This window comes from Brassica napus, chromosome C4, assembly GCF_020379485.1.
Source record: "Brassica napus cultivar Da-Ae chromosome C4, Da-Ae, whole genome shotgun sequence".
Taxonomy (NCBI): Eukaryota; Viridiplantae; Streptophyta; class Magnoliopsida; order Brassicales; family Brassicaceae; genus Brassica; species Brassica napus.
In genome coordinates this window covers 16252167-16264344 of record NC_063447.1, presented here as the reverse complement: position 1 = coordinate 16264344, position 12178 = coordinate 16252167, and the positions used below count along the sequence as shown (strand labels likewise).

Sequence of the window (12178 nt, the reverse complement as noted above, 5' to 3'; positions counted from 1 at the left end):
TTATTCATATTAAAAGAAACCGTTTACATTAATCATGCAAGCAATTACAAGGAGAAGCGATGTAAAGAAAATTAAACCGATATTCATATTAAATTCACTCGGAGTAAATTCTCCAACGAATAAACCATAAATAGAAACACAAATAAAAATGGCACATAAAAACAAAAGTGCGCGAATCATCTTTCTTGAAATAAAAAATCGGAGGAGAGCGATTTGAAATTTTTGAGAGAAGATGAAATGTTTTGGATGATGAAATGGAGTGAAAATGAGTTGTATTTATAGATGAAAAACACTGTTCATGACCGTTGGAGAAAGGGGAATTTTTGAAAAAAAAATTCTTTGTGACCGTTGGGGTTAAATCGAGTGCACTAAAAATCAGTCTGAAAATATCGTATTAAACGGTCAATCAAATCTATAAAATTTCATAAAAGTAAAAATTATGGCAATGAAATATTTATGTTATGACAACAAATCATGCGACGGCTCAGCCGATCAATGCAGAGTAATAAATAAATTATACGGCGGCTCGGCCGACCAATTAATAATAAACAGAATATAAGGCGGCTCGGCCGACCAATAAATAATAAACAGAATATAAGGCGGCTCGGCCGACCAATAAATAAATTAAATTACTAGTAAATAATATAGGCGGTATTCCGACCATTATAACATGATATAAATAATAGTAGAGGCGGTATACCGACCATTATAACAGGGTATAAATGATACAAATAAATTTTACCGAATCGCAGAGTGATCGTGCTGATAACGTGTTATAAAAGAACTGAAATTTATTTGTATCGCAGGAATTTAAATAAGGGCGAAATTTTATACCCGTAGAAAGAAATAACACTGATACAGAGAGAGAATAGAAGAGAAGTGTTTTGAGATGTGGTTTATAAACGATCGAAACGATCGTTTATATAGAAGAAGAATTCACTGTGCAAATAGTACAGCGGGCCCCACATCTTTTTATATATTCAAACATTTCGGCGCTGTCTCTATATGACTTTCATAACAAAATAAACAATTATTTAATCCATCCATATTTTTAAGGTTGGTCTTGGTCATAATCTCCGAACCTTTCGTATGAAGTAGAGACTTCTCTATGTGTTTAATTTTTCTTCTGCAATTTTTTTTTTTTTTTTTTGAAGTTCTTCTGCGAATTACAACCCAGCATGCTTTGTAGTACGATATAGAATTCTCTATAACTAATTTATCCACAGTATTTTATATTCTAGCTTACACTGAAGGGCAAAAAAATTCCTCACTTCACAATCTATACATTTATTACACACAAAGGTGGCTCCTTATATTTTGCCTACCTTTGTAGTCAAATTAATCCCTTACCAATACATATTTAAAAATGTTGGGATTTGTCCAGTATTTCGTGCGGATTTGGTGGTAGAAATCAAACAAGATCGGATAATTTAAACCAAAATAATTACCAAAATGAAATATTACTTTCACAGTTTTATGGAAGTCTATAATATTTAGAAATATTCTTAATAAATTTATGAAAATTAGTGAAAAACATTAATCCAACTAGGTTCAATTAACAAATTTTATTTATATAAAAGGAGTTCATGTGTTTTCTTCTCTGTGTGCGCGCGATGTACACCAATCAAGCTGATTATAAGGTCTTATTTGATTTGGCTTATTAGATTTATTGGGTCATGCTTATCAAACATATGTGGTTGTTTGGGTAAATATATGACCGTGTGTGTGCATTATAAAACTTTACAATGGAGATAATACTCATTGGATAAAACTGTCTTCAATAGTGTAAAAATGTCATTTGGACAAAAAGAACAAAAAATATGTCATAACTCATTTTATTTTATGATTTTCTCAAGAAAAGTGTTTACTGCACGATATTATCTAAGAATATAGCCGAACAAAACAGACATGTATCTCCTCAGTCGCCGTGCGCTCTAAGGAAGCAAAACACACACACAAGAAACCTAAACATTCTCTCGCTATACCTTTTTCTTTTAATAGAAGTCTGCATTTGATAAGGCAACACAAACATAAATTTCCTATTCACAAATATCTTATCATTTCGCCATGTCTCGTACTCATATAGTCAGCCATATATTAACACCTGCAAAACTGGCCTCTGCAGCTATATTGGTGTTTGATTCTGTAAACCAAGTTAAATTGGTGTTCCCTTCATTGACTTTTCCGTGAGAATGGTAATGAACTTTCTGCATCAAAACTGGAGAATATAGGAAGAGAATCAGATTGTCTTCCTCGTAGCAGTTAAAACCAAAGCTCAGTCTGCGCTTACCATTTCATCAATTAATTGTTATGGCTATTGAGTTCTTCAGCTGATGGATCCGTGGACACTGATCTGCGGTCTTCTGCAGATTTAGACTCATCATTGATTAATGGTTCTTCAGATCCCTGACAGTATCATGTTCAATGTTATGCACTAACAAATATTTATATACTTTTTAGTTAAATAACTACAGGGACAAGGATAACTGCACACCTCTTGCTTCTCCTGAACTGTTTTCGTGGCATTCGAGCAAACGGTTTCTACTGTAGTTTCCTCTGTTGGGTCAGAATGTTCCTGCGAGGGAGAAAACAAATGATCTGTCAAACAAAGTACATGTTGTGAACGTTATACAGAATTGTGTATTTTTCTTTACGGAATTGAAAACTTACATTCGATTGATTACTAGATGATTCAGCCGGTGGATCCACATTCAGCAGCAGACCATCTGATGTATGATCAAGATCCTCCGAATGAGTATGGCTTAGAGGCAACATGTCTTGTAATACTGATGTTGGTGAAGTAGCAGAATCTTCAGAGTTTCCATGGTGATTTACACCAGAAGCTTCAGCTTCCGCTAATTGTTGCATCTCTTCTTGGTCATTTCTAACACATGGCTCTTCAGATTCTTGATGAGTCCTTTCGGATGGTTCAGGTTCATCAGAGTCATAACTCATCTTTATCTCATCAGCTGAGTTCCCCGGAAGTTTCTTCATATCCTGAGAAAAAGTTGCAAAGATTATGTTCAGTGTCTTAATATTTGTTATAAAAGAAAACATAACCATTTGCATGGATGGAAACAAAAACATGAACTGACCATAGGCTCCAATGTTGTTTCTTCTTTAACTTCTGGAGAAGCTAAAGACTTTGTTTCATTTAATTCTTGCTCAACTTTTCCCACAGGTAACACTTCACTTTCCCCACCATTAAGCCCCATTTCCTTACTAATCTCCGATTCATTGATAAACAACGATCTCTCTTCATCAGATGAGTCATTCCCATCAACTGAACTTGGAGGTGATCCGAGTTCAGAAACCTCAACTTGAAGATCAGAGTCAACGGAATGTGTTGACACATGACTTCTCTTTATGCTGTAACCAAAATGCTCCATGTATCTTTGCCTCGCGTTCGCCATTGAACTCGAACCACCGCTTCTTGGCACTAAACCCGCTAGAGATTTCACAACACGGTCTTCATTTCGTTTGCAGAACGTTTCAGAAGCATCTGACTGGTCTGAAACATTGAAATCTTTCTCCCTTTCTCTAGGAGAAAGCGTTATGTTTGAGTCACTATCATCATTGTTTCTTATGGAATCTGTCTCTATCCTTACCTCCCCTACCTCCACATCACTTTCTTTCATTACAGGAAGCTGATCATTGCTACCTAAATCATCAAGAAAGTCTCCATGAGTTAAATAATTCTTAGTCCAAAATCATTATCTTCATCTGCATTTACAATAACAAAACTAGTACTCCTAATCTATATTATTATAAACTCTAAGAAAGCAAAAAAACTTAAAAGATTGACCATCCAGAATCGAAAAGAAAGAACATTTTACCTTGCAGTGGCTTAGGCCTACCATCAACTGCCTTCCTCCACAAAGACTCTAAATTAGAATCATTTTGAGACTCTGATGGAAAGATTCTGTGGTGAAAGCTCTCATGGCGACAAAAGAAGATATCTTTAGGGTTAGCATCCGCAAACTCTTGCTGGAAACTATCTCCGGTAAGGTTCGGTTTCTCTTCCTGCGGATCATAAGGAAGGTCAAATGGGTTTCTTCTTGGTAACATAACGGAAGGTGCAGAGCCTGGCATGAGAACTCCATCGGCGTCGTAGTTTTCTCTATCCAAACCATAGTAGTTTCGACCTATACAGATCCTAGGAACTTCCATATCCATCAGGCTTCTCTCAGCTGCAAGAAGGAACAATCTCCTTGACCGTCTTCTTGTAATCAAATTCTCTAGCCTCTTGTTTCTTTCGATCTCGGATGTACCAAGATCCATTAGATTCTTCTGGTCATCCTCTGTCCACGCTACTATCACCGTGTTTGTTTCTTTCTCTTCTTCCTCTTCTGATGATGACGATGAGCATTCTAGTTCAGTTTCACCATCACAAACCCTCTCCAAAGGATCTTCGACAACAACGTACCCTTGGTTGTCGAGGTTAGACTCGACGAAGCTTTCTTCTGGTCCAAGCAACGTCCTGTCTCTTTTGAAAGTCTCCAGATCTGGAGCGATCGTCTCCGGTGGTAACTCTCCGTAGAGAGTTGTGAGAATAACTTTTCCTCTCTCGTCCTCGCTAGCTTGAGACGAGTCCCAATCTTTCCCGACCTCTTCCACTTCCCTTCTCGCGTTTCGTCGAACACTTCTTTGGTGCTTTAACTCAGCCTTCTCTGTTCTCCCCTCGCTAGAAACAGAGGATAAGCCACGATCTCTCCTCTGCTCCGCCTCACCATTCAGATGATTCCGAAGATAGAACGAAGCACAAGCTATCAACGGAGAAGAACAGAGGATGAAATACAAGATCCAAGGAAGGAAAGTGTACAAGAAGATGACAAACGCAGAAACACAAGAAGCAACTGGGTATCTCTTCACGTATCTGCACGTTCTGTTCGTTGAAAATCTGATCACTTTCCAGACGATAACACAGACATCTTTAGCATCAATACCCATGTCTTCTTCTTCTTCTTCAAGTAAAATCCCTGAAACTATGGAAAGAAAGAAAGAAGAAGAGAGGTAGTCAAGCTTTACCTTTGAAACGATGACCAGTCAAAAAAGGAGGGGGTCTTTTTTGTAGATTTAGAAACTTGCTCTGTTTCTTTTTTTTTTAGTAACTTGGTTATGGAGGGAATGTTTATGTACGGATCGGATCGTGCGGGGAAGACACAAAGCTGTGCTAATGAACGAATGAGTTAGTTGTATGCATGTTTTTCAAAGATTCTTTTGTCTTCTTTAGAGCATGATTAACCCGCGGTTCTTAGGACGAGGCTCGTCCTTAGCGAAAGTTTCTTAACTTTTAACTAAAAAATCTAAGAACAGGTTCTTAAATAAGGACTTTAAGAATCAGTTCTTAGCTTTTTTAGTTAAAAGTTAAGAAACAGTTTCTTAACTTCCGCTAAGAACCCCACTCTAAGAACCCCGGGTTAATCATGCTCTAAAAAAGACAAAAAAACCCCGGTTTAATCATGCTCTAACACGTTTTGAAGTTTAGTTATTTACTTTAATTTTCAGGCTAACCCTTGTTTTTCTCCGTTTTTGTATTTATTTCCCGGATTTTTTAATGTGGCTTTTAGATGTGTAATTTAAGTTCACCGACCCATGACAAATTCTAGCATGAATAATTCGATCATAATACATCATTTCTTTGTGAATACAGTTGGATGGATATAGATTAAGATACTATTATTTTTTCTTCTTCTAAATATACAAATATAAACGAGTCAATGGTTGTTACTTGTAAGATTATCTTTCTGTTCAAGAATAAAATTCTTCTACTAGTAGTTTCGCAGGTAATTTTCGTAATTCAATTTCTGATAAGATAACAATGTTTATATTAGGAAATATTTGGAATTCTGGATTCTCTGTATGGATAATCTCGTGGAAGATTAGATGTGTTCGGGTGTTGATAGAATAGTGGTTGAATTTAGTCTATGATTATGAAGAGTATTCATCCGTCGAAAACTTCTTTACATGATGAGACGGAGAGAAAGAAAGTTATATGAGAAAATGACAACTGTTGATGGTAGTCGGGTAACAACGATATTTTTAACAAACCCCGGCTGAAGAACGAATAAGAAGAGTCAATTAGCTGAATAGACACGCCCTAAATACTCTAAATTCTTTATCCATTAAATATCCATTTAAAATTTCGGTAAATCTTCTTTCTCATCATGATCTTTAATGGATATCAAATGGTAGTATAAAATTTGCCTTAATTTTCAACAGAATTTAGCAATGTTTTGTAAACTGAATCCAAAACCGGATTTTTCGGACCATGAAGTAATATGGTTTGCTTGGATTTAATCGGGTTCAACCAAATTCAATTGATTTTAATCACGGAATAAAAATATAGAATTTGCCTTAATTTTCAACAGAATTTAGCAATGTTTTGTAAACTGAATCCAAAACCGGATTTTTCAGACCATGAAGTAATATGGTTTGCTTGGATTTAATCAGGTTCAACCAAATTCAATTGATTTTAATCACAGAATAAAAATATAACTAAATCTAAATGGTTTATTAGTTTTCTTCGATAACTTTACAGTCATAATTAAATTTAGTTATCAAAGTTTTTAATAATGATAAAATAAAATTTAAGTACAATTCAAGTGAAAATAAATATAAAATTAGTATTTGATTTCAAATATAAAATTAATAGATGGACTTTAAATATTTATAAATTGTGAGCTAAGATTTATTTGTATAATTTAAAAGACAAAAACAATTACCAAAATCGATATTTGATAATAAATTTCAAATATTTTTATTCTTTTAACTTGGATATGTTTCTGATTCATAGATTGAATCGATCTAACCATTGATTCCATGCAGATTTTAGAACACTGAAATTTAGCGACGGTGCTCCATCAAAAATCCTTTGAAAATAACCATTAATCTAATACTTTATAGTTATTTGATAACTGAAATTCTTACGAATTTCGTAAATTTTATTTTGCATTTCCAACAATGGTAAAACAAAAACATTATGTCTTATTCAAGTATTTTGATTATTTTTTATCATAAATGAATGACTTTTTTACAATCGATGGATAAATTTGAAGACAATTTATGAACTCTCCATATAAAAATATATTTATAAACAGTATATAATGATGTGTTGAATGTTGGAAACATATAATATAAAATTAATTTTATCGAAAAGGGATTAAAACTTATTATAAGATTTGATATTGATAAAATGATTTAAAATTATATTATATTAATATAAGTTAACATTTCTTTCAAAAAAATATTATATTTTTCTTTCAAAAAATATATTATTTTATACTTTCACACATATTGAAAGATATATTAAATTTTGAGTATAAATATATTATTTTATGTAATTATGTATTTTCATAGATTAAAAATATATTAAAATCTGATTCCAAATATATTATTGCATGTGATTATATATTTTCCACAGTTTTAAAACTAAAATAAATTATTGAAAGAAGAAGTCAACAGAAATATGTATTTTGAAATATAAAAACGTAAAAAGATATATTTAAAATAATATTTCTCATAACATTTATCTTGTATAAATGAGTGAGTTTCTCACTTTAAACTAGACATGGACATAAAATCCATAACCCTATATCCGAACCGAACTCGAACTGAAAAACCCGATCCGTACCCAGTGTGAAATGTAAAAAAATATCTGAATTGATCTTGTAAGGTGATACAAAACATATCCGAACCCGAAGTGTTATTAACCAAACCCGAATGGGTAACCTAGAAAAACCGAAAAAAATATCCGAAGAAACCGATCCGAATATCCAAAATAATATACAATATAATTCTTTGAAACATGAATATATACTTCAAACATTCAATTTTATATTTATTTTGATATGGTATCTAACAATAAGTATTTAAAATTTAAATAAGTACCTTAAATACTTAATTATATATAAATAAGTATATATTTATTATGTTTTGCTTTTAAATTTTAGATTTTATTTCGGATATATCCGAACCGATCCGATATAACCCGAATCCGAATGATATATGATTATTTTATGGATTCTATGATGTGATATAAAACTAACCAGAATCCGATGTGTTATATCCGAACCCAATCCGTACTTGCAAATTTACTAGAATGAGACTTAAGAGGTGTTATAAAAGAGAACTGAAATCCAAAAAATCCGATCCGAATGTCAACGGATACCCGAACGCCCAGTTTTAAACAATGAAAATTACAAAAGTTACCTAGGGAACCAACGGATGTTATTTAACGAAGAAAATAAAATAAAACCAATTAAGGGCCTTGTATTAATAACAAGTCTCCTCCTCCTTACGATTCTTATCAGAAAGGACGCTGACAAAAAATATCTGGGAAACAGGCGACACGTAAGCAAACTTATTGGATGCATTTGGATTCAGGAGTGACAAAATATCTATCACACCAATAGTATCCTTTCTGCTCCTTTTAAAAGGACCCCAACCATTTTTCTTTCTTTTTTTGTTATCAGAGTGTAGTGTGTGGTTCCAGTGAGATTGAGTTCCAACGAGTTTCATACTCTTCATTCATCAGATCCACAGCTCCATCTTCCAGGTTCTTGTCCTTTTTTTTTCCTTCTTTGATCCACTCTTGACATGTGCATAAAAGTCCATCAGTTGTTTATGTTTTGATGCATGTATTCTTAGAACTTGGTGTATCTCATCCATAACCACTTTAATATATCTTGCAGACATGTCTTCTGTACACAGTAGTACTTTGATGTCTGTCGTATGCAACAACAACAACAAGAACCACTCCGCCTGGCCCAAACTTCCAAACTCCTCCTTGCTACCTGGCTTCGATGTGGTTGTCCAAGCTGCTGCCGTTCGGTTCAAGAAAGACACAACAACCACACGAGCCACGTTGACGTTTGATCCACCAACCACTAACTCAGAGAGAGCCAAGCAGAGAAAACACACCATCGACCCTTCTTCTCCTGATTTTCAGCCAATCCCATCGTTTGAGGAATGCTTCCCTAAGAGCACTAAAGAACACATGTAAGTATACACTCAATTCACAATTTTCATGTTAAGTCATCTAGGGCCGATTCTGAGATTTTAGCGGCTGTAAGTGATTTATGAAAAAATTTAACAATTTTTTTCTATAAATTTAGGGACGTTTGTTTATGTAATTTTTTACGAAAATTTTGGGAACTACAGGCGAATGTTTTATTTGGCTTTACCCATGACTCGCCTCGAAGTTATTCGTTTGGTTTTTTATTGTTTCAGTGAGGTTGTTCATGAGGAATCTGGTCATGTTCTCAAAGTTCCTTTCAGACGTGTGCATCTGTCTGGTGGTGAGCCAGCTTTTGATAACTACGACACTAGTGGTCCTCAAACTGTTGACCCACACGTTGGTATGTCACTCAAGCTTGTGTTTATTCACACTTTCTATGTGACTATTACAATAAACAAATCAAAACTTGTCAAAACAGGGCTTCCTAAGCTAAGGAAGGAGTGGATTGATCGTCGCGAGAAGCTAGGAACACCAAGGTTCACCCAAATGTACTACGCAAAGCAAGGAATCATAACCGAGGAGATGCTCTACTGCGCTACAAGGGAGAAGCTCGACCCTGAGTTTGTGAGATCAGAAGTTGCACGTGGGAGAGCCATCATCCCTTCCAACAAGAAGCATTTGGAGCTTGAACCGATGATTGTCGGTAGAAAGTTCTTGGTCAAGGTCAATGCCAATATCGGAAACTCAGCCGTTGCAAGCTCCATTGAAGAAGAGGTCTACAAGGTTCAGTGGGCGACCATGTGGGGAGCTGATACAATCATGGACCTCTCGACTGGTCGTCACATCCACGAGACACGCGAGTGGATCCTAAGGAACTCAGCTGTTCCTGTTGGCACCGTCCCCATTTATCAAGCCCTTGAGAAAGTGGATGGTATTGCTGAGAATCTTACCTGGGAAGTGTTCAGAGAGACTCTAATTGAACAAGCCGAGCAAGGTGTGGACTACTTCACTATCCACGCTGGTGTTCTGCTGCGTTACATTCCTTTAACGGCTAAGCGTATGACTGGGATCGTTTCTCGTGGAGGATCCATCCATGCTAAGTGGTGCTTAGCTTACCACAAGGAGAACTTTGCCTATGAGCACTGGGATGATATTCTAGACATCTGTAACCAGTATGATGTGGCTCTTTCAATAGGGGATGGTCTGAGACCTGGATCCATCTATGATGCTAATGACACTGCTCAGTTTGCTGAGCTTCTTACTCAAGGTGAACTTACTCGCCGAGCATGGGAGAAAGATGTGCAGGTACTAGTGTACTACTTAATTTAACTCACTAGTCTTCATTTTCGTTGCATACAATTGGCCGATCTTGGCACATCCGCATGAAACTTTGGCCTTGATCCCCAAAATTTTTAGAGGTTTTTTATATAGAGATAGGCTCCCAAATTACAAACTTTTTTTTTTTTATTAAAGCTCTTAAAAAAATGTTTATAGCCCTCGAAATCTCAGATCAATCCCTATACATCTTCTCAATACTGGTTGATTTTTTTTTATTTCAAGGTGATGAATGAAGGGCCAGGGCATGTGCCAATGAACAAGATTCCAGAGAATATGCAGAAGCAGCTTGAATGGTGTAACGAGGCACCATTCTACACGCTTGGTCCTTTGACTACTGATATTGCTCCTGGATATGATCACATCACCTCCGCCATTGGAGCTGCCAATATTGGAGCCTTGGGCACAGCTCTTCTTTGCTATGTAACACCCAAAGAGCATCTCGGGTTACCAAACAGAGACGATGTGAAGGCTGGGGTTATAGCTTACAAGATAGCCGCACATGCAGCTGATCTGGCCAAGCAGCATCCACATGCACAGGCGTGGGACGATGCGCTGAGCAAGGCGCGGTTTGAGTTTAGGTGGATGGATCAGTTTGCTCTGTCCTTGGACCCTATGACCGCTATGTCCTTCCATGATGAGACTCTTCCAGCTGATGGAGCGAAGGTTGCACACTTTTGCTCCATGTGTGGACCAAAATTCTGCTCCATGAAGATAACTGAAGACATCAGGAAGTATGCAGAGGAGAATGGTTACGGCACTGCTGAGGAAGCGCTCAGAAAAGGGATGGAGGCTATGAGTCAAGAGTTCAATGTTGCAAAGAAAACAATCAGCGGAGAGCAGCACGGTGAAGTTGGTGGTGAAATCTACTTGCCAGAGAGCTATGTCAAGGCTAATCAGAAGTAAAAAGGTCAGTTTTCTCAGTGGTCATCAGCTTTACAAACATGTTGGTTACTCTTATATGGTCAAAAATGTGTTCTTAATGTGATCTCTGCCTGTTGTCATCTTTATTTTGCTTATGGTTCCTCAGGGAAAGGGTGGAAACAAGACCTTGCTTACAGGTGCCTGTTGGACTATACCTGAATAAGGCACAACATGTTGGTAAGCTTTAGTAGTCTCTATGTCTGTTAAACTTTAGAACTATGTATGGTTTATGTTTCTGTTTGTTCCTTTGAGTCAGTAATAAAAAAACAAACTGAGTTGATGTTTTAAATACTTTTATATGTGATTTGGATGGTGAATTGACATGAAAAGCACCAGGGGTGCTTGAACCAGGCTAGCCTGCTAAAAAGCGGGGTAGCCTGGGAACAGGCTGAGAAAGTCCCTTTGAACCTGAACAGGGTAATGCCTGCGCAGGGAGTGTGCAGTTTTCTTTTTTTCTTTTCTATAGGAGAAGAGGCTTCTGCTGTTGCCGATCTTCTGAGTCTTGGTCCATGGTTTCCCCACAGTTTGATTCTCATGAGCTAAGAGTTTCAGCTTAATTGACTTATATCCATTAAAAAGGTCTGAAGCAACTGATACACTTAAGTCACTAACACGAAAGAATGGTTCAATCAAATAATTATTCAGATTGGTAAAAAACTTTTGCACTTTGGGAAGCCAAAATCATTCTACTCTGTGAAATTCTTTTCCAACTCCACAAAACAAAGATTTAAAACTAAAGAATTCTTTTTGGAGACCATATGGTTCTGACTTTATTACGATGTTTGCTAAATTCATTGAGCTTCTTACTATCTCCTTGAGGGTTTGTCCAACATACAAATTCATTCAGTTTCTTGCTCGATCCGAACAAGCAGATGTTCCATCAACCTCACTTTCATGAACATGATCCACTTGCTCTGCTCCTTCGTAAACACAAATTTGAAAAAATGTTTTTGGTAGACT

The 12178-nt window shown here is 36.2% G+C and overlaps 2 protein-coding genes across 4 annotated transcripts; one reads left to right on the top strand and one right to left on the bottom strand.

Moving 5' to 3' along the window:
- Nucleotides 1-1843: 1843 nt before the first annotated feature.
- On the bottom strand, nucleotides 1844-5237 carry BNAC04G54390D. Its single transcript, XM_013897008.3, has 6 exons — nucleotides 3837-5237; nucleotides 3096-3661; nucleotides 2671-2997; nucleotides 2495-2575; nucleotides 2291-2406; nucleotides 1844-2218 (listed from the first exon to the last, which is right to left on the bottom strand). Exons 1-5 carry the CDS (start codon nucleotides 4948-4950, stop codon nucleotides 2302-2304), a joined length of 2193 nt encoding a protein of 730 aa, XP_013752462.1. The 5' UTR covers nucleotides 4951-5237; the 3' UTR covers nucleotides 1844-2218; nucleotides 2291-2301.
- A 3064-nt stretch (nucleotides 5238-8301) lies between these two features.
- Nucleotides 8302-11775, top strand: LOC106451517 (phosphomethylpyrimidine synthase, chloroplastic). 3 transcript variants are annotated; one of them, XR_002657570.2, is made up of 7 exons: nucleotides 8302-8557; nucleotides 8694-9000; nucleotides 9232-9359; nucleotides 9438-10264; nucleotides 10520-11204; nucleotides 11325-11395; nucleotides 11570-11775. XR_002657570.2 is itself a non-coding variant. In XM_013893448.3 (6 exons), the coding sequence occupies exons 2-5, from the start codon at nucleotides 8696-8698 to the stop codon at nucleotides 11198-11200; spliced, it is 1941 nt and encodes a 646-aa protein (XP_013748902.1). In that variant the 5' UTR covers nucleotides 8302-8557; nucleotides 8694-8695; the 3' UTR covers nucleotides 11201-11204; nucleotides 11325-11507. The 3 variants fall into 3 exon arrangements, 1 of the variants encoding a protein (XP_013748902.1); XR_002657569.2 differs by having other exon boundaries at nucleotides 11555-11775; XM_013893448.3 differs by lacking the exon at nucleotides 11570-11775 and having other exon boundaries at nucleotides 11325-11507.
- Nucleotides 11776-12178: the final 403 nt, after the last annotated feature.